This window comes from Castanea sativa, chromosome 2 (genome assembly GCF_040712315.1).
Source record: "Castanea sativa cultivar Marrone di Chiusa Pesio chromosome 2, ASM4071231v1".
Lineage (NCBI taxonomy): Eukaryota > Viridiplantae > Streptophyta > Magnoliopsida > Fagales > Fagaceae > Castanea > Castanea sativa.
The window spans coordinates 49,162,671-49,184,959 of NC_134014.1; the positions used below are offsets into that span (position 1 = coordinate 49,162,671).

Sequence of the window (22,289 nt, forward strand, 5' to 3'; positions counted from 1 at the left end):
GAACTTATAAAATATGTGGATTTTAACTTCTATGTTTATAACACACACATGATGATACAAATCAACACTATCACTGTATTATTTCGAGGTTATCATATTGCAAACTTGGAATGCATGTAGTGTAATTTGTGCATAAGGGGTGCTCTATCCAAAAACGTCTACCCATACATATTTTCTCTTTTGAGCATGTAATACTATGCAACTATTTTTAACTTTTTACACAAATCACTCTGTCAATTAATATTTTTCTCCCTTGCAACAATTGAAAAAGGGAGATTTGAACCTAGGATTTTCTCAATGAGATGATTGTGCAATACCACTAAGCTACTAAGGCTTTGAGCCAGTCTAAGTCACTTGTTAGGTCATGAGAAAAAAGTATAACAACAATTAGAGTTAAAAGTATCTCCAATAAAAAAATTTAAAAAAAAAAAAAAAAAAAACAGGTGAATTTATCCCTCATCAAAGGAAAGCCTTTAAATTATCGTTGTTAATCTTCTTGATTCTATGGCTCAAAAGTTGCACTACCGTGATGATTTTTATTTTTTATTTTTTTAGATACCATTATCATGTTGGTTTAACAAGAAATGTGTGAAGGGAAGGATGATGATCTTAAGATTTAGGATATAGTGATCTCCTGAGGTGATGAGTTCAACTTTACACGCATGCCTTGTGTCTAGATCATGTGACTTACAGAACCTTAAAGTTTTTAAAGCATAAGGATTCTTGAATGCATCATACAAAGTCAGTTGGATACTTAAGATTATATTAAGTTTTTCAAAGAAAAAATCAATAAGCTTCCTTACTGTACCAAAAGGGAATAATTTGAGTACCTATTATTTTATGAAAACCGATATTCATTGTTCATTCAAAAATTCTAAGACCACATAAAATGCCATAACTTGTGCCACAATTGCCCGTGTAGCAGACTAAGTGGTAGAAAAAAAGTGATAGATTTATGTGTAAGTGATAGGCAGTTAGTCACAGTTTGACAAATAAAATAGTTATTAAAAAACTATAATATTTTATATGGTACTGAAATTATTCTTAGTTATTTTATTTGCGTGAACACCGAACATGGAATTAGATCTTCAAATTGTAACACCGTGATTTACGTGTATATAGTCCTTCAAAGAGTAAGAACAGGGCTGGGCACAGAAAACAGAGGGCTAAAATTAAGTTCACTGGAAGTAGAATCACTTATCACTTTATCAGTATCAACTAGTTGATATCATGCACAAAACGACCAAAAAAGACCACATTATGATTTTTTCCTATATAAAGTTGAGACATCTCTATTAGTTTGCATTGCTTGGTCTAAAAATATTTGGTAAACTTATGGTTTCATAAGAAGAATAGACTAAACTAGGGCCGGCTTGACCACTAGCCATATTATCAATTAAAGAAGGGAGGTTAGACTCAACCATGCAAGAAGGAGGTCAATATTGAAACCTTAAACCGAAATGTTTCAACTTTCAACAACAGGTCAAGCCTGGGCTTGCAAAAAGGCATGAACTATTAGCAGAATTTTGCAAAGAGATCAGATGACCCATCACGAGGATGAGAAGAGCAGACAGTGACAAGATTAACCACGGTAGAGAGCCAACCTGGTCTCATTCCAAGAGAGGAGAGAGAACAAAGAACTCATCTTCAAACAGGAGAGTCAGGCTTCCAAAAATTGTTTCACCAAAAATAAAAGCGGAAAACAAGCAATTTTCCATCAACCAATTTTAGTTTTCCTTTTTAACCTGTATTTTTTTATGCTACCAATTTTAGTTTTCCACAACCTTCAGAAAACATTTTCCTAAAAACAAAATTTAATTCATAATACTCAACCGCTAAGCTCTTATGAGCAATAACCCACATTGTTATTGAGAGGTCACAACAAACCTATTAGTCAGCTTATGAGACCCTTCTATTTTATAATGATATTTTTCGGACTTTCATAAGTAGCGAGTGAGAGCGGGAAGTATTCTATCAATTTGGCTTTGAGCACGTAGTCGAATCAAATTTTGGTAAACTAATCAGTGAAAAAAATGGTAAAAGTTTTAAGTGATCCTTTTTGCTCTAAATTCAAGCATGACAACACAAAAGACGAGTGGACATCTCCTGCAGGGCCCCAACACAAATTCCAGCATATTTTTCTCCCCATCTTTTGCTGAACCTGGGCACCCTCTCAATTTAATATTGTCACCAATGAGAAAAGGAACTAACTGTTATGCGAGAACAATAAGTAAATATATTTACTTGCTCATCAAAAATAAAACTACAATCCAAATCTTTCAGTGAAAGAAGAAAAAGAAAATATATGGCCTTAACTAGAAATTATGTATAAACTCTACACTGATTACACTTGCAAGACAAACAAGCCAAGATAAAGTGACTCCGCCACATCAATCCTCCTCAAAACCAAGAACCTGTTGTTTAAGCTCTTCAATTTTAACAGCCAACTCTTCCCTATTTTTCTGCAAGTCAATAGAAGTTAATTAGTATGGCTATTCATACAATCAAGGATTAATTTTAAATTCAACTCATTTTGTGGGGGGTTACCTTAAAGATCAGATAGCGATAGCTGAACCAGAATGTGTAGCCAAGACCCACGATTTCCATCAACTTGGGAAACTGATTTTATAACATTGAAAATCAATTTCCAGACAAGCAATATAAAATTTGTTCATAGTTCCAAAAAAGGTAAGGAATTAACCCAAAACACACACACACACATACGCACCAATGGAATAGATTCAATAGCGCCTACAAAGACTGATGATAACCACAGGGCAACCAAAGCACCGCTACCATATAGAAGAATGGTAGATGTATCGTACGAATCAAACTGCATGATAACGAGAAAGCCATCAGTATTGCTATACAAAAAATATGGGAATTAAATTCAAAGACAACTCAGCCAGACAAAAGTGTAAGTTTTGTATAGTATCAACATTGACACGTCATAATTACAAAATATTTTGACTTCATTTTCATGTGCACTACATTTTTCATGTGCTTGGAGTTCATAACCTCCAATGTAGGAAAACAACAATTAGATTAGCTATCTTTACCTGCAGAGTTGATTTAGTCAGTGTATGTTGTTGACCAAATAGAAATCAAAACAATCCCCTAAAGGTCTGATAGTGAGGGGCAACAAGCTAGTCCGGGGATTGAACTCACACAGCCATAATTGATTTAGCACCAAATTTTATTGATCATAACACAACTCTAACAGCCACAGAGAATTGAACCAACAAACTCAACCTCCAATCCTTACATAACAGGGGCATGGGTTAAGAACCACTAGCATTAGTGACTGATTCCTTTACAGACAACAAAGTCCATAAGTCAATTACAAGGTTATAAATTTTACTTTTTATGAACAAATTTCAAGATTATTACTTCCATGGCCCCAAGCTGAAATAAATCTAAACGCAAGACTATACACATACATACACTTAGAGGGAAGAACAAATGAACAAAGAAAAAAATCAACCTCAAGATAAGTCAAAAGCAGTAAAACAGCAACTCCACCAATAAATAAAAACAAAGGAACATTTACAAGGGGGAAAGGAAAAGAGGAAATAAAGCATACACTGGAGAAGGAAAAAAAATGAGAACACCTTCATGTAAAATGGGATCATAACCAATGTGAAAGATAAGCCACTTTCATGAAGGAAAGGACCAAGACGTTGCAAATATCCTCTCAAAAATTTTATAATAAATAGTTAAATACATGAGAAATAAATACAAAACATTTGCAACATAGACCAAAAACTGATCGTCGTTGTGGAAAAATATGACTATATAAAACAAGATTACAAATAAGTTTGAGCCCCCAAAATATAGGATAATAGATGTTAAAATAGAAAAGGGAAAAAGAAAAAAATGGATGGAGGGAGCTTTCTGTTGCTCAGGTAAGCGCTCAGAGTTGAATTTATATGAAGAAGCAATTTTTTTTTTTGAGAGATAATTACAACATGATGCTAATCCCGCACCTCGAACCATTTCCCCCCTAGACCCCCAAGTACTTTAAACATGAGGAGGTGTCAATTCAGCTACAAGGCCTTTAGAAATATGAGGAAGCATTATATCAGTTGACTGGACAAAAAATAAGACCAACTGCAAGCAGAGCAAATAAATATATGAATATTGGTCTATAAGGACTCAAATGCACCACTGGCAAGCTGTAAGACAGTAAGAGTGAGTGAGAGTCACCCCCCCCCCCCACCAATCTCAATTTTCTCTAAAAATTGGACTTGTAAAGAAAAAGGAGAAATAAAATTCAAGACTGATTTTTTTTTTTGGTAAATTCATGACTGATTTGTTATAAACAAGAATGAAAAAGAAGTGTAAAAGCATAATGAATTCCGTTTTCCCCACTAAAATATATTGTAAAAAAATGAAGAAGTGTAAAAGCATAATGATAGGAAATTGGAACAAATGGGATAAGAGGAGAAGAGGAATGAAATCTGAGTGTTAAAAAGTATTTTAACAACTGTTATTCAAGGTTGCTCAGGTAACCGCTCAGGATCGACATGACTGTCGAAATTTCATCAAGCATTCTATGAACACTTTCAACCATTTAAAGCATTCATCATAGCAACCAAGTTTGCAATTTCATTAAACCACTTTCTCTACAAAATTGAACTTGAAAAGAAAAGGGGAAATAAAATTCATGACTGATTTTTTTTTTTTTTTTTGGATAAACTTGTGACTGATTTGTTATACAAGAATGAAAAAGAAGTGTAAAAAGCATAATGAATTCCGTTTTCCCCACTATAAAATACGTTAAAAAAACGTAGAAGTGTAAAAGCATAATGATAGGATATTGGAACAAATGGGAGAGAAGGAGAAGACAAATGAAAACTGAGTGTAACATTATTATAATTACTGTTATTCAAGGTTGCTCAGGTAACCGCTCAGGATCGACATGACTGTCGAAATTTCATCAAGCATTCTATGAACACTATCAACCATTTAAAGCATTCATCATAGCAACCAAGTTTGCAATTTCAATAAACCACTTTCTCTGCAAAATTGAACTTGAAAAGAAAAGGAGAAATAAAATTCATGACTATATTTTTTTTTTTTTTTGGATAAACTTGTGACTGATTTGTTATAAACAAGAATGAAAAAGGCATTTCTTTCATTTCCAGCAGAGACCAAAATTTGAATTCCGTTTTCCCCACTAAAATATATATTAAAAACAATGTAGAAGTGTAAAAGCATACTGATAGGAAATTGGAACAAAAGGGAGAAAAAGAATGAAAACTGAGTGTTAAAAGTATTTTAAGAACTGATATTTAGGGTTGCTCAGGTAACCGCTCAGGATCGACATGACTGTCGAAATTTCATCAAGCATTCCATGAACACTATCAACCGTTAAGAGAATCATCATAGCAACCAAGTTTGCAATTTCATCAAACCCCTTTCTCTAAAAATTAGATTCGAAAGAAAAAAGAGAAATAAAATTCATGACTGATTATTTTTTATTAGTAAACTTATGACTGATTTGCTATAAACAAGAATGAGAAAGGCATTCCTTTTATTTCCAACAGAGACCAAAAGAGGATAGATATTCAATCAAGCATCCAACAGCTTTGTCTTCATCTGTCTTTTACAAACACCTAATACCCTACATTGTAAAGTCGGGTAAATACACGTCCCTATTCATGACTAGTCATAAAAAGAACATTATTAGTTCTACTATAGCATCTGCTAACAGAAATTCAATAGATAATCAACCCCACATGACCAACAACAATCATTCAATACAAACAAATACACTGCTGAGAAACAGTCTCGAACTCAAATCTTAAATCTTTAACCATAATAATACTACCAATCTAAAATCTGTTGCCAATATTTATCAACATCATCCATTTAAGAACCCCAAACCCTCCTAAACAATCAGATATTAACCCACATACAATTCTTTCACTCACACACACATATACATTGATACATGCATGTATGTGAAGAAAAAACAATCATAAAACTAGAATTATAGGATTTTGAAAGGGACCTTTATATTAAGCTGATCCAAAAACTCAAGTGACTCTGTTTGGTTCTCCTCGGCAGGAGGACCTTGTTTAGGCACTTCTGTGGCTCCGTTTTCACTTAATGTCTTATTCTCAGCTGGTGGAACTGAAACATCATCCAACGTTATCACTCTGTCGCGCTCTTCACCCATATACCTGTTTGCCCCACCTGATGCTTCTTCAGCTGACGCTGCTCTTGGAAATGTATTGTTAAAATAAAGCGGCCCTGAAAAAAAAATCCAAAACCCATCAACCAATCAGAAAAATATAAAGACCCAAATGCAAAAAAATCATGTTAAAACTACGAGAAAGAACATACGGGAGCGTAGGCCAGCGGTTGTGGGAGAGAGAATCGATTTTCTAAGAGGGAGAGAAGGGTTGGAGCGGAAATGGGTAGGCTTAGTAGTGGCGAGGAGTGTGCGTGTGTGGAAATTAGAGATGGGTCGAGCTGTGATGGTGGTGCACAGCTCCATGGTTGTGGAGGCTGTTGCTGCTGCGCTTGAGCTGTGGATTCGGAAGTGAAGAGTGAAGTGAGGTTTGGATCGAACACTTGTTGTTGCCCACCTTGTTTTTTATAAGAGGGCGTGGCTAGGGTTTCCTTTCTTTGTTTTTCTCACCCTTTTAATATTAGGAAAAAAAAACAATAATTTATCGAATGCATTGGAATGTGTAATTGTGTGTATTTGTCTCGGCAGAAGAAAAATAATACTAATATTAATTTAAAAAAAATGGACTTATTGGTTGGGTAGATAGGAAAGTGGGAAATGTGAAAAATGTTGAGAGAAAAAATAAATAAATAAATAAAAAGCTTTTCACCATATATGTTTGGTTGAGTGAGAGTTTAGAGATGTGGGAGGAGAAAAATATGCGCTTATTATTATGTCTCAATTACATAAGAACTAATTTTTTAATAGTTTCTCTTTTAGTTTAATTTTAAAAAAATATGTTATAATAAGTAATTTTTTTTTAATTATTATAAACTTACAAACCAACCACAACTAATAAAACCTTGGACCAAAAAATAATATACATTTTATTAAAAAGAAGGCAAAAATAAAGTGCACTGTATTAATAATAAAAATGGGTAAGGGTAAATAAGTCATTTCTCGTCTATGTGATACTCAATTTTCTTCCCCTTTTTTTCCAAGATTGTGGAGATTAATTTTTGTAAACTGTGAAATGATAATTAAAAAAAAAAAATCTATAATTTATGTGTTTGATATAGAATAAGGAAAAGTTAAAAGATTAATATTCATATAAATGATATACTTTCATAGAACATGCTTTTGTTGTGTGTGACAAATGAATATTTTCGGATTAAGCATTGTTTTCGCCAAGCTAACCGTTGTGCAGATAGACTTGCTAGGATGGGCTTCAGTCAAACTTCTGAATTTTCTTTATTTGATAGTCCGCCTGCAAACATGATTGATATCTATGAAGATGACCTCAATGGAATGTATTTTAACAGAATATGTCCTGAACCTCTTGTTTCCTTTTAGTTTTGTCTAATGAATCATCCTTTACCCAAAAACAAATGAATATCTTCTCTTTTTCTCTATATTTTTTTTCTTGTTTTCTCTCCTCATGTCACATGAATCATCTTGCGCATTCCTTTTATTTTACACACTTAAATTTCTATCCCTATTAAAAAATAGCCCTCATCACACAATTGGCACAAGTGATACATATTTACACACTTAAATTTTTATCCCTATTAAAAAATAGTCCTCACCACACAATTTCACACAAGTGATACCTATTGTATAGAGTGCTTTCGTCATGTGACTCATAATTGTATTAAAAATATTAAGTTGGTTTGTGTTATGTGAGCTATATAACTAAAGTTTAAAATATTACTCCAATTAAAATTATATAGTCAATTTTTGAAAAAATAAGTTTAATTAGTTATCTCATCAAAAGAAAGTTTAATTATTTATTTTAGATTATTTAACTTTTGGCTACTGACTATTATATGTATAAAACATTTTTTTTTTTAACTTTTAGTTGAACTCTAAATATTGTGTTACAAAGGTTCTGGATGCCTTTTAATTTTAAATATCATTATTATATTTTAATTTTTTTTAACCTAAATAATATTATATTTTTAATTGAATTTAAACTTTTATTCTATATTTAAACCTTATATTACAATATTGTCATATCATAATTGTCTTAAAATGCTAAAATAGATAGCTCTATATACTTATTCTCAATATATATATATATATATATATATATATATATATATATATAATTTTATATACAAGCATAATTATATTTAATGTCTATTCTTCTAAAAAATTAAATACCTATTAATAACTACCATAATTATCAAAATTTACATTAAAAAACATTTATTTTTATTAAATTTCATCATACATTGCAGCAATTACACCTAGTAATTAAATATTACACAGAACATTAGCAAACAAAAAGTGTCTAACAATATAAAATAATGAAAAATAACATCTTCATATCCCCTTTCCTTCCCCATATCCCTTTTTTCACCCCCAATTAAACAAAAAGTTGTTTTTTAGTGTTTGATTGAGTCTTAAAAAAATGTTTCATCAAGTATTTTAATGTTTAGCCTTTTATGAAATAAAGTCACACACACATATACATATAGAACAAAGTTTAGTTACAAAATTGATTGCAGTCTAATACTACAACTTTACTCAATATCTTTTTATTAGAGGTGAATTTTAACAAATCCATTATTGGATTATATCTTCTTCTTATATCCTCTATGCTTGCAAAATTTCTAAAAAATTAAATATCAATAGTTATGTCACCAATAAATTTTTTTAAATTGCAAGTTTTTATAGTTTAAAAGTATGTATAAAATATAAGTTTATAAATCATATAGTAAATAATAATCGATTCACATAAATTTGATATATGTATTAAAAACATTAAAAAAATATATATATATATATATATATATATATGCAATTCAACTGTTGGATTTTTAAAATATGCATAAAACATTTATTTTATTAGCCTTAGGTTACAACTATTTTTATAGCTAAACTTTGTCCATATAAATATATTTATATATTATTGATTTATAAATGAAAAGAAAACACCCAAATCATGAAATTCAGCGAGGAATAATTAAAAACTACTTTTATTTTTGCTGGGAGATTTAAAAATATAGGGTAAAATGCAAAACTGACCCTCTAAGTTTCTTCAGATTTCATTATAGTCTTATAAGAGCATCCACACCAACTCGTTTAAAATTTTTTTGTCTATTTTACACTAAAATTCTTCTTTTTCTATTTTACACCATCACTTTTACAAAATCTTCACATCAGTTTATCTATTATACACACTCTTTTATTAAAATAATATTTTTTCTCATTTTTTTTATTATTTCCCACCTACCCCACTTAATATCTTCCCCACTTTCCCCTATCCCACTCACTCCACTCAGACTATTCTAGGCTTCATTTTCACTCCTCTCTGAAACTCATCTCTATCCAAACCCTCCTTTGAAATTTCGATCCAAGCAGGAGCACGGCAAGAAGAACGCCGATCCGAGCACGGCGAGAAGAACGCTGATCCAAGCACAGCGAGAAGAACGCCGATCCAAGCACGACGAGAAGAACGCCGATCCAAGCACGGTGAGAAAAACACCGATCCAAGCACAGTGAGAAGCACGTCGATCCAAACACTCCGATCTGAAACTCTGATCCAAGCACGGCGAGAAGAACGCCGATCCAAGCACAACGAGAAGCATGCCGATCCAAACACTCCTATCCAAGCATTCCGATCTGAAACTCCGATCCAAGCACAGCGAGAAGAACGCCGATCCAAGCACGCCGATCCGCTACAGCGCCAATCCACTCTCTCTGTCTCCGTTGGTGTGTCCGTCTTTGAGTGTGTTTGGTTTTGTGGTGTCTCTGGTTGATTTTGTGGTTGTTTTTTTATTTTGTCTGTGGGAGTGTGTGTATCAGAGGGAGAAGTAGATCATGAGGAAGTTCGTTTTGCAGTTGGAGAGGAGAGAGAAAAAAGGAGTGAAATTAGAAATTATTATAATAATGTATAGAGGAGCTACAGTAACCGTGTATATATACACGGTTACTATAGCTCATGAAAATGATTGCACAACTTTACACTAGTTTACACCCACTTATGTAGGTGTTTTTTTTGCCCAAAATGTGTAAAATGAGAGAATTTTTGTATTTTAGAGGAGTTTCCACCCACTGATGTGGATGCTCTAACTTTGCTTTTGTTCATTTCAGTCCTCTAACTTTCAAGTTTATTCAATTAAGGATTTTCCATCAACTTTTGTTATATGATATGGTTAATTTTTCAATTTTATAAATTTTTCTTCAAATTTTTTAAATAAAAAAAATTCAATTAATGATTGAAAAATATTTTTCAGATTTGTTTTTTTTCAAAAAATTTCAACAAAAGTTAATGAAAATGCCTTAATTGAATAAATCTGAAACTTAAAGGACTGAAATGAACAAAAACAAAGTTAAATGACTGAAATGAAATTTGAAGAAACTTTTTTTTTAGAATAAATCTGAAGAAACTTTTTTTTATTATTTTAGAATCAACGTAATGCCTTTTATTCAATGAAAACAATCAAAATCTGCTAAAACAAAAGAATGAAACTGTGGTGGAACATCCTCCATCCACACACTATAATTTGAAACATTTAAAGCAAAATGAGCTAAACCATAAACAACCATATTACCCTCTCTCTTAACATGAGAGTAGTGTAATTTACTAAAACATCTAGCCTTTGACCTCACAACATCAAGCATTATACCATCTAGTGACAAGAAAGGGTTGTCATGTTTGAGGGCATGCATGAGAACCTAACAATCCCCCTCCAAAATGACCTCTTGGAACCCCAGGTCCGAAGCTAGCTGCAAGCTAGAGGCTACAGCCATACCCTCAACTTCAAACAGTGAGTGTGTTCGACGTAGGATCCTGGATAGAGAGGCTAAGACAGCTCCCTGTGCATCGCATATAACAACTCCAATCCCTAATTTTTGCTCCCTACTGAATAGTGCACTATCAAAATTGACCTTTACCATGTCCAAGATAAGAGCTCTCCAATGAGCACGGATCAGTGTGGACTGTGGTGAAGGAGGTTATTGTACCGCCTAGAATTCCGATAGGAGTTCTTTGGCCATGTTTGCGAGCTGGTTGGGATTGCAATAAGGGTGGTTAGTTCTGACTTGGTTCCAGTGTGTCCATATTGTCCACACCGTGACGGAGAATAACTCTGTATTTTATTGCGTACTAATCATCCATGACAGCAATTCTTTGAACTCCATGAATGTAGTGGTTCCTCAACAAGCCCATGATGATTCATCTTCCCATACGACGTCCAGTTCACTGCATGACCAGAGGGCATGAAGGGGAGTTTCAGGCTCCAACTTGCATCTGTCATAGAGAGGATTGTTGATGATTGTGCAACGAACCAGGTTCTGTTTTGTGGGTAAAGAATTCCGACAGGCTCTCCATAACAGATTTCTCATTTTGTTTGGGATTTGTAAAGACCAAACACCCTTCCACAATGCCTTATCTGAAGCAACCTATTCTATAGCCTCGTTGGGAGCCTCTTCTACTTTGAGAAATGGGTACCTGGATTTACTATTATACACCCTGTTGTGTGTGAAAGGCCAGAAGAGATTGTCCTCACATGCCTCGGTTGATAATGGTAAATTCTTGATTAACTCCGCCTCTTCTTGAACAAATATACCTTCAACCATGCTGTGATTCCACTGCCTTGGTTCACTGTCAATAAGAATCTCGACTCTTGCCTTAGCCAAAGTTTCACAGATTGGAGAAAGAATTTGTGGAGCTTGTTGCATTGTAAGCCAATTACTCCCCTATATGCCCATTGTTTTCCCATTTTCTATTCTCCATCTACAACCCCTTTCTAACACATTCTTCCCATGTAAAATACTGCTCCATGCATACACCCCCCCCCCTTAGAATTTTTGGCTTCCATGATCGAACACTTTGGGAAAAACCAAGCCTTAAATACTTTATAGGATAGAGAGTCTTCATTTTTCAAGAGTCGCCATGCTTGCTTAGCCAAAAGTGAATCATTAAACAAAGCCAAGTCTCTAAACCCTTTTCCTTCTTCAAATTTTGATTTTGTCAATTCTTCCCAATTCAACCAATGAATTTTCCTTCTCTCCCCCTTTTGTCCCCACCAAAATTTCTTGATCAAGGCTTCAATATCATGGCAAAGCCCCAATGGTAATTTGAAGCACCCCATAGCGAGGGTTGGGATGGATTGAATGACCGCCTTAATCAATACTTCATGACCTGCTTGAGACAAATGTTTTCCTTCCCAACTTTGTAATTTTCTCCATATCTTTTCTTTAATGAGGTTGAAGCTTTGTTTCTTCCTTCTCCTAATCAAGGATGGTAGACCCAAATATTGCTTATAGTGCTCTATCTCCTGTAACCCCAAGGCTATTTTGATCTCATATTTTTTGCTCTCTGAGGTTGATTTGTTGAAAAAAAAATTGTTGTTTTATTTTTATTTACCTTTTGCCCCGATCCTTTCTCATATCTTTCTAAGATGTTCAAAATATGCCCACACTCCCTTTAGGTTGCCCTGCAAAAAATTAGGCTATCATCTGTAAACAAAAGATGGGTTAGTTTTGGTCCCCTTCGACATAAGGAGAACCCTTTGATATCCCCCCTAACGGCCGCCTGTTGTATGAGGCCATTTAGTCCTTCAGTGCAAAGAAGGAAGAGAAAAGGAGACAAAGGGTCCCTTGTCAAATACCTCTAGTTGGATGGATCAAACCATGGGGTTTTCCCTTCACTATAATCGAATATGTCACTGATTGAACACAGGCCATGATTAATCCAATCCATTGCTCACTAAACCCCATTTTTCTCATATTGTTTTCAAGGTACACCCATTCAACCCGATCATAAACTTTGCTCATGTCAAGCTCAATCGTCATGTAACCTGTATCTCCTGAGACTTGGTTTTTCATACAATGCAATGATTCAAAAGCCACCAAAATATTATCAGTAATGAGTCTATTTTTTGTAAAGGCAGATTGGTGTTCGGTGATGATTAAGGGTAGAACTTTCTTAAGTCTATTAGCTAGAACTTTTGTAACGCCCCAAAATTCATAGGCAATAAAAGTCTATTTAATCTGAAAAATCCCAAAAAAAAAATATTGAATAAAAGAAACCAGCAACTTAAAATCTCATCGCAAATGTCAGAGCTCTAATCCACCAAAAATAATACATCCTCAAAATAATTCTCTAGTACAATGTTTAATAACATAAAAATAATAATAAAATCTTCAGTCCCACAAAGTAATTCGTAACTGTTGACTTCCAGAAATCTCTATTCCAATAATCCCTTTAATGTATTTGTAAGGGGAAATAAAAGGGGGTGAGATAACTCAATAAGTGGAATTCACTAACATTGGGGCGTGCGAACAACCTTTCAAAAATAATTCTTACAACAAATTCATAATTTGTACCTCATCACCAATTATCATCAAATATTTCATATAAAAATAAATAAATATATTGCGAGCCATCATAATATATATATATATATATATATATATATATATATTAATACCATCACAAACACAATTTCCTAGGCTTTACTCGTGGTCAACATTTACGCCCCGTTGACAGGGTTGTGCTATCCCCTTTTCTGGGACTGGAACCTCCTTTTCATCCCCTTTCTTAAGGATGGTTCCTTTGGAACCTAAAGGTGCACTCCCTTGCTAAGGAGCTTCCTTTTTGAATCCTCAATAGTATACTCCCTTGCTAAGGTGCTACCAAATGTGCACTGTCCCCTTTTCTGGGACCGTCCCTTGCTAAGGACTAGCTGCAGTATGATTGTCTCTTGCTAAGGACTAACATAATACTGAGCTTTTTAATCACAACTTGCCATAGGTTTTCAAAACATATTCAAGATGCTCACATAAATAATCCATTCAAGATGCTCACATAAAAATATTTCATTCATAATTCTCAAAAATATAAGGATATATTCACACATACAAATTTAAATAAATTTAGGTTTTCACACAAGTTTTTCATAAAAGGAATAATTAATGCACACATCAAGCAATTATAAAATATCCATTTATATATATAGAGTAGCAACATATTTATTTGATATAAAATAGTTTAATAATCAACACTGTTTGAGAAAACCCCCAAAATTAGCAAACACCACTTACCTCTAAGTTGCAAAAATAAAAGAAATCAACCTCACTTGAATCACAACAAATCAGTAGAATCAGAACTTAGCAACACCAAAGATAGTTCCATCAATACACAATTTCCTTTTTAAAAATCTATTTTCATGCTTAAATAATTTTGTCCTAGACAATACTAATATATCCAAAACTTTTCATTTAGTCACTTAAAAAATATTGCTGCCAAAACTATTTTTTCCATTGATACAATCATGGATATTCAAGACTTCAAAATGGCCGAATAAGGGAAATGTCATCAATCTACAATTCACATCCTTTCTTGTCATGTAGTTATACCCATCACTCCTAATCTAATATAATAAGAACCATAGGACATCCTTTCCCATGATATTTCCCATGATATAAGGATAAGTGGGGGTTCTTGAGATCAGAATGTATGCCTAGATGTCCTTCTACATTTAATATATTGATATGTTAGATTTTAGGAATTCATGCCTATTGTCCTATTAGCTACTAAAGCAATTTCAAGAACTATTCCTCCTTGAAAACGTGGGATGATTCTCTAGCCATACATTATATATCTCAGTTCATCCAATAAATGACTCACAACTCTCTTGATGCCGTAAGACATAAGGACAAGCTTTTGAACATTGGCAGGTGTGTGCAATCATATAGTAAACCCCAAGCAACTTTTTCTCATTAGCATGGTGACAAACTAATTTCCTAAGTCCACGCCTAACCACCTGTAATCTACGCAGCACATAGACTAACATACATAAACATTCTCTATCCTAGGTGTGTGAGATGTGAATAGCCCTTTAGCTATATAGACACTTGCTAGGTATCACATAAATAAAAGAATCCAAGTAATGAGGAGGGCTGACCTGATTCTCCCACACACAGCCGCAGAGAAGACTAAAAACAAGAAGATTGCTTGGTGCCGCTAAAAGAGAGGAGGTCTCCTATTTTTATATATATAACTATTTACACATATAACTCAGATAAAGGCTAGGGTTTTCTTCTTCTTCTTCTTTTTTATTATTATTATTTTTTAAGCTCATCAAGGCCCATGTATTTACTTATGCCACCTCACTTGGGCTTCACACACACACACACACACACACACACATGTGTGTGTATATATATATATATATATATCTTAATATCTTAGGCTCAAATCAATTAAATCCATTTAATTGTGAGCCTCCTTTTTAATTTTACGTATAAGAATTAATTAAGTAATAAAATTATGGAGTGTTACAACTTTAGAGAAAATTTTGTAAAGAACAGTGTATAAACCAATGGAGTGATATTCTTGAACCAATTCAGGGTTTAGAGGGTGAGGGAGAGTACCTGAATTAAGCTAGGATAAAACTGAGCTCGTAACATCATTATCCACTAAGCCCCAAAAGTGTTGATAGAACAATGAAGGCATTCCATCCAGGCCTGGAGCTTTCAATGGGGCCATTTGCTTCAGTGCCGTGACCACTTCGAATTCTAAGAATGAACCCGTAAGTGTTGCATTCAAATCTTCTGTAATTACCCTTGGGATGTGATCAAGAATATCCATATGTGTGTCCGGTTTTGAGGTGGCAAACAAGTCCTGGTAGTACTTGATGAAAACCGAAGCAATTGGCTCTGAATGGACCTGCCAAGTATTTGTTTCATCTCTAATCCCACGGATCAGGTTCCTCCTATGTCTTTTACTTGCTCGGCAGTGGAAAAATTTGGTGTTGTTGTCACCATTTTTTTGCCAAAGTACTCTTGAACGTTGACACCATAATCTTGCTTCCCTATGAAGGAGTACATTGATATGCTCCTTTAGCTCACGGACTTTATGGTTCACCCCACTAACAATTGCTTCCTTTTCAACTTGAGCTAATTGTGCTTTCTTCTTTTCCAACTCTTTCCTGACATTCCCAAAGATATTTTTGTTCCACCAGGCTAAATTTTTTCCACAAGTTTCAACCTGCTTCAAGATGCACTCATCACATGCTCCACCATGTACCAAGGACCATGAAGCTTCCATAGTTTTGAAACATCTTTCACCGAACAACCACATTTCTTCAAATCTAAAGAGTTGCTTACGTGGTGGTGGTTCAAACCCTGAAAGGTTAATTAATAATGGACAGTGATCTGAAGAATTGCAATGGAGATGAGTAACTATAGAACCTGGAAATTTCATGAACCAATGATTGTTTGCTAAGCCTCAATCAAGTCTTTCCCATAAGGAGTGCCCATCCGTGAAATGGTTACTCCAAGTGAATCGGGTACCCACATAGCCAAGGTCCATAAAACCACACTTCTCTATTACATCCCTAAAGAGTTACATCTGTCCATTGCTTCGAAGTGCTCCTCCTTTCTTTTCATCTTGCCTAATGATTTCATTGAAATCTCTAGAACACAGCCACGGTACCTGAGAATGGTGGTTTAAAGATTGAAGGCTATCCCAAGCTTTGATTCTTCTTGAAGTTTCTGGTTCCCCATAGAAACCTGTGAATCTCCATTCATTATTTGTGCCCTTCTTAATCAGTGTGACAATGTAGTAATTAGACGAATTCACCACTTCAATGTTAACCAAGGCTTTCCAAAAGAGTGCAATACCCCCCACATCGCCCTTCTTTAGGTGCTAACCACTTGTGTTCAAAGTCAATATTATTTGTACAATCTCTAGCCTTGCTTCGTTAGCCCATGTCTCTGCTAAAAACACGATAGAGAGATCTTTCGCCCGGATTATTTCTCCAAGCTCTTTCCATGTTCGAAAGTTCCCAAGCCCTCGACAGTTCTACACTAAAAGATTCATGGTGACTGGCAGGGCTAAACCTCAGCCTCCACCAATTCGAATTAAGTGTCCAAACCTCTCCTTGAAACCTGTGTTTTTTTTAAGGTAACTCCGAGTGGTCCTCATCAGGCATGAGATTACGTTTACCATATTTTTGAAGGTCACAGCCTTGGGTAATAGATTGCACTGAAGCCTATCGAACAATCCTAGTCCATCGCGGCTGTGCTGGAATTTTTTTAGACTTACATGCCTCATGTGTGTCATGTGAGGTGCCAGTTGTTGGAGGGTTATTAGGGTGGTTATTGTGTGGCTGAGGTACATTATTAGGGTTGTAAATTATGTTTAAGGTTGATGGGGTGTTACGATTTGGCTGGGTAGTAATGTTTGTAGTGGATTCTATTGGCGCCGCCTGATAAATGTCATCATGTGTTGCACCAATAGTTGGATGGTTAAATGAGGCACGTGGTTGATAGTTTAGGGTTTCCGTAGGTTTCGGAATTGGGTGTAGCTGGGTAGACCCCTTGGAATTAATTGATTCTACCGTTACTGAGGCATGCATTACCAAGCTAAGGACTTCTTTCCTTTCGTGATTTTGATTGTGATTAATGATGCCTTGATTGTTCGACTGATTCTTCCTCACCAGCGCCGGAGCATGAACTCCGGTGTGTCTATCACTTTGTTCGTGAAGACTCTTCTCCCCTCATGAACCTTTAACTTGCTCCCTTAAACCGGACTTCTTTGTCGTGTAAAACCCAGGAACAGAAACTACTTGTTTGCGAGATGGTGAGAAAGGCTACGCTAGTATAGGAGGGCCATATTGCCTCTGTTCCTTCAAAAGTGAGCCCTCACTGTTCAGCCACAAGTCGCAATCTTTGTCATCGTGATCGAGACAGCCACACCAGCAGCATATGTTCGGCAATCTCTTATACTTGAAACTAATCCAAACCTTTTTGTTGCCTCCGACTGTCACTAGGCGACCTCGACATAACGGAACTGTAACATCTATGAAGACTCTAATCCGTATGAAGCTTCCTCCCCTATTCTCACTGGGATTTGAGGTAGGTATCACTGTACCTAATACTCCGTAGATTTTTTTAGCCGCCTTAACGTTCATAAATCTAATGGGAATGCCGTGCACTTGCACCCAAAATGTTGTTCTGTCAAACTTAAGCTCCTCCGAAGCCTTGCCCTTGTCATAGCTTTGCATGATAATTAGGTGCTAGTTAAAGCCCCATGGTTTGCTAAGGATCACCTTATCTGCATCGGCCTTGTTGTCGAATACAAAGAGCATTGTATGATTGTCCATATTCTGAATCTCAAAACCTTTACGGGATCACCAAAGAGGGGAGAAAGTCTTGGCGATGGCATTGATATTCAGAATACGTTTGGTGAGAAATTTAGCTGCTATGATGAACTCTTGCACTTCACACTCCTCATCCAGATCACAGCCCAGCCCCTCTCTATCTGACAGTGTGAGACGAGTCCAATTAGAGGTCAAATCCTCCATGATTTAGAGATAATTCACAGAGAACTGAGATAAATAGAGATCTGAGAAAAGATACTGCAAGTGTTTCCCCACCCCACAAAGGAAAACCCAACAAACCTTAAAATAACCAAGTTACTTCAAGGATTACTATCTCGCCTTCCAAGAGAAGGGGCAACTATTCAACTGTCTAGGAGAAGCAAGAAGCTTTCTTAAAAACAAAGAAACCTTAGTCATAAAGAAACTTAGAGGGTCAGTTTTGCATTTTAGCAAAAAATATACTAGACCATATATATCAAAACATTGTAGATCGTACCAAATGATAATAGACCAGGGAAAAAAATATTGGTTGATACACATTCAAATAGCAGTAGATATATAACCTATAATCAACTAGGAAGACGAGCAAAATACGAAACACCAAATTGACAACAACTTGTAGTGGGAATAATAAATTTTGATCTAAGTCAAATCGGGAAAAAAGAAAAAGGAGAGAACAACAATAACCTGACCAATTTAAGACTATGCAATGGAAAACAACAAAAAAAATTCGTGGAACATACCTAGACGAAACTAGCAAATTTGTGGATTGTATATCAAAGAGCTTTTTCATCGAGTGTGCAAGACAAATCCTGGCACTTAAAAGATTATATTATTAATATAATTGAACGACAATGTTAACATGAGATAAAATCAAACATAAACTAAAAGTGTAAATAAAAATTCTGAAATATAAGGAACCAAAGTATAAACAACACTAAATTCTAAGGGTTAAAAATGGACTTCAATGATCTTTTGACTCTTTTAAAACTTTACTTTTTTATAGAGGCCAAAGGGGCCGAATAGCACATTTTTGCAAAATATATGGGGATGTACCACTATTTTGGAAATATATAGTAATGTACCACTTTTTCGAAACACGATTTTTAGGAAATTGAGTTTTGCACAGTACTCGATTTCATAGAAATCGAGTTCTACTTGAGATTAATGGTTGATCTAGAATTCTGCAAATAAAAAATGCCACATTGAACTCAATTTTAGTGAAATCATGTTCTTCTTTATAGTACTCGAGCTTAGGGAAGGGGGAAATGGGCATTTGCCCCTAATTAACAAACTATGCAGCAAATTGCCATGTTCTGAAACTATTTAATAAAATGAACCTGTTTTTTAAAATTCGATATCCTCAAAACAAGTTATATGTATATTTTTGAGTGAAACTCGATATTAGTAATATTGAATTTCACTTAAATTTTTTTAAAAAAATTAAGTGGCAAAATGTGCATAGAATTCGACATTACTAATGTCGAGCTCCACCTGTAACTCGATTTTGTTAACTTTGAGTTACAAAAATAAGGGCATTTTGCTAAATAATTTCAAAACAGGAGTATTCTGCTACATAATTTGTAAATTAGGGACAAATGCCCATATTCCCTAGGAAGTTGAGTACCTTGTTTTTCTATTGTTTGTTTTGTTTTACCTCTCTATTTCTTTCTTCTTCTATCAGTCCCAGACTCATAATCCTTTATGTTCTCAGAGCTTTTCGTTGGCGTGGAGTTGTGGGCCTTTGGCAGATTAGCGTGCGTGGTGTGGTGGGGATGTGGTAGATCGACAACTCATTCTGGCATTGGTTGCTAGGTTTGGTACGGTGGTGGGTTATGGTTGGGGATGTGACAGATCAGTGTCTCTTGGTGGCATTGGTTGCTGGGTTTGGTTCGGTGGTTACTAGGCCTAGTTCCGGCATTTGCCTTAAGATTTGGTGGTTATTAGGCTTTTGTCCTGGTGGTTTGTTTGAGTTTTGGTTGATGGAGTTTTGGATTTTTTTCACCATGGTGGTGGCGGAGGTGATTTGGGTTTGAGTTTGGATTTAAATCGGCGGTTGTGGTGGTGGATGGTATGTTTGGGTTGCTCACCAATGTTAGGTGGTGGGTGGTGTGATTGGGTTGCTTAATTCGTTATGCCATTTCAAAGTTTTGCCATTTTCAATCTGTTGCAACCCTTTGCTATTTAGTTCTGCAGAAGGTACACACACCTATACTCTATTTCCTTCTTCTTCTTTTTTTTTTTTTTTTTTTTTTACTGAACTCAAGTTTACAAAGCTTGAGTTCTACCCTACAAACAACTCGATTCTACCGAAATTGAGTCCCATATTACCTTTTTTAATTAAACAAATTTCAGGTCAGCGGTGCCACTGTGACATTTTTTATGGAACTTGAGTTCCATGGGAAACTCGAGTTTATGGAATTTAAGTTTCGAAAAAATGGTACATTGCTATATATTTTCGAAACAGTGGTACATCCCTATATATTTTGCAAAAATGTGCTATTGGGTCATTTTGGCCTTTTTTATAGGTATTCTTGTGCTTGTACTTAGCTTTGAAAAAAAAAAAGTCAATAAAAACTAGCTCATCCAACAATTGCCATGTTAAATGTTTAAATAACTAATAGGCTATATGATTACATACACATCATTCAAAGTCATTAGTCATTACATTTCTCTGATGATTTGAAATGAGACTATATCATTTTTAAAAGAAGTTATAAATAGATTAAATAAGGGAAGATATGCCTTTGATAAAAAAAAAAGGTGGGTGGGTTGGGGGAGAAATAATTTAAAAGTTTTATTTTAAAGTTAAAAAAAACTATGGGTCTGTTTAAGATTTGCTTATTTTGTTGAAAGTGAAATTTTTTTATTGAAAGTACTGTAAATAAAGGTAAAAGTTAGCTGAAATAGTACAGTGCAGTGGGGCCCATAAATAGTAACAAAATAAACTGAATAATAAAATATATTGGCAAAAATAATTTTTTGCCAAACACACACTATATTTGAATTAACTTAATTGATCAAGTTTGTTAATTTCAAATAAAACACATTAAATCAAATCTCCTCTACAATAAAAATTAAATACGTTGATAATTTAATAGTAAATTTTTTTGAGAAACAATAATCTAGTGTTTATTTGGTATGGATGAAGTTTGCCAGCTTATTTTACCATTTAACTTATTTTTATTACTATTCATGAACTCTACTATATTTTTAAATGTTATTAATAAGTCTACCATATTATTTCAATTTTAATAAGTAATCATTATCAATATCAATCGGACATCTTAAATTTAAATATTATTGTATCTAAAATAAATCTAAAATAGAAAGAAAGGACAGAGGACAAATAATAATAAAATATTAGTGTTTTCTTTTTCTTTTTTGGGGGGTTTTTGGGCTTTGAGAAACTTCTTCCTTCCTTCTAATCCCATCAAGGCGCCGAAATTTGACTTGGAGTATTAAGTGGTGGAATCTGACTCTCATCCAGATCACCTTCTATCTCGTTCTCATAATTATCGACCAATCAAAACCATTAATTTCATATCTCCACACGCGCTTGTACACCCAAAGCAACTATACTCGCCACTCTTGTGTCCCCACTCCGCCACAATGCATATCCGTTAACTACAATGATCTCCGAAACGACAACGTCCCAAAAATCCAAAGCACAATAATATGCCACCTCTTCCCCACCTAAATTACGAATTTACCCAATACATCTCCTTCCAAATAGAGTTCAAATCTTCTGCCAGTACAAAAGTCCAAAAATTTAGAATGGTTCATTTACATTTATTTCGAATTATTTTTTTTATCAAATAAATTTGAGTTTATTCATGAATTATTAGATAGCTTTATAATTTTTTCATATATAGTAAATAGTAGAATTTTTTTTTTGGGCCCATTTTCAAAACTATGCTAATAATTCAATAACCAAATTATAATAAGAAATATATATTATTTGAGTAAATTAGATAAAATGATTTTTGTTT

The 22,289-nt window shown here is 34.5% G+C and overlaps 1 protein-coding gene and 3 non-coding genes across 4 annotated transcripts; all 4 read right to left on the reverse strand.

The window, feature by feature from the left end:
* Positions 1-2,213: 2,213 nt before the first annotated feature.
* Positions 2,214-6,689, reverse strand: LOC142624552 (protein CURVATURE THYLAKOID 1D, chloroplastic). The gene is made up of 5 exons (XM_075798155.1): positions 6,352-6,689; positions 6,017-6,258; positions 2,729-2,833; positions 2,548-2,619; positions 2,214-2,462 (listed from the first exon to the last, which is right to left on the reverse strand). The coding sequence occupies exons 1-5, from the start codon at positions 6,503-6,505 to the stop codon at positions 2,391-2,393; spliced, it is 645 nt and encodes a 214-aa protein (XP_075654270.1). The 5' UTR covers positions 6,506-6,689; the 3' UTR covers positions 2,214-2,390.
* Positions 4,500-4,594, reverse strand: LOC142626548 (small nucleolar RNA snoR128). Its single transcript, XR_012842544.1, has one exon. It is a non-coding gene; the product is annotated as a small nucleolar RNA snoR128 (small nucleolar RNA).
* LOC142626550 (small nucleolar RNA snoR128) lies at positions 4,895-4,989 on the reverse strand. The gene has a single exon (XR_012842546.1). It is a non-coding gene; the product is annotated as a small nucleolar RNA snoR128 (small nucleolar RNA).
* LOC142626551 (small nucleolar RNA snoR128) lies at positions 5,301-5,394 on the reverse strand. The gene has a single exon (XR_012842547.1). It is a non-coding gene; the product is annotated as a small nucleolar RNA snoR128 (small nucleolar RNA).
* Positions 6,690-22,289: the final 15,600 nt, after the last annotated feature.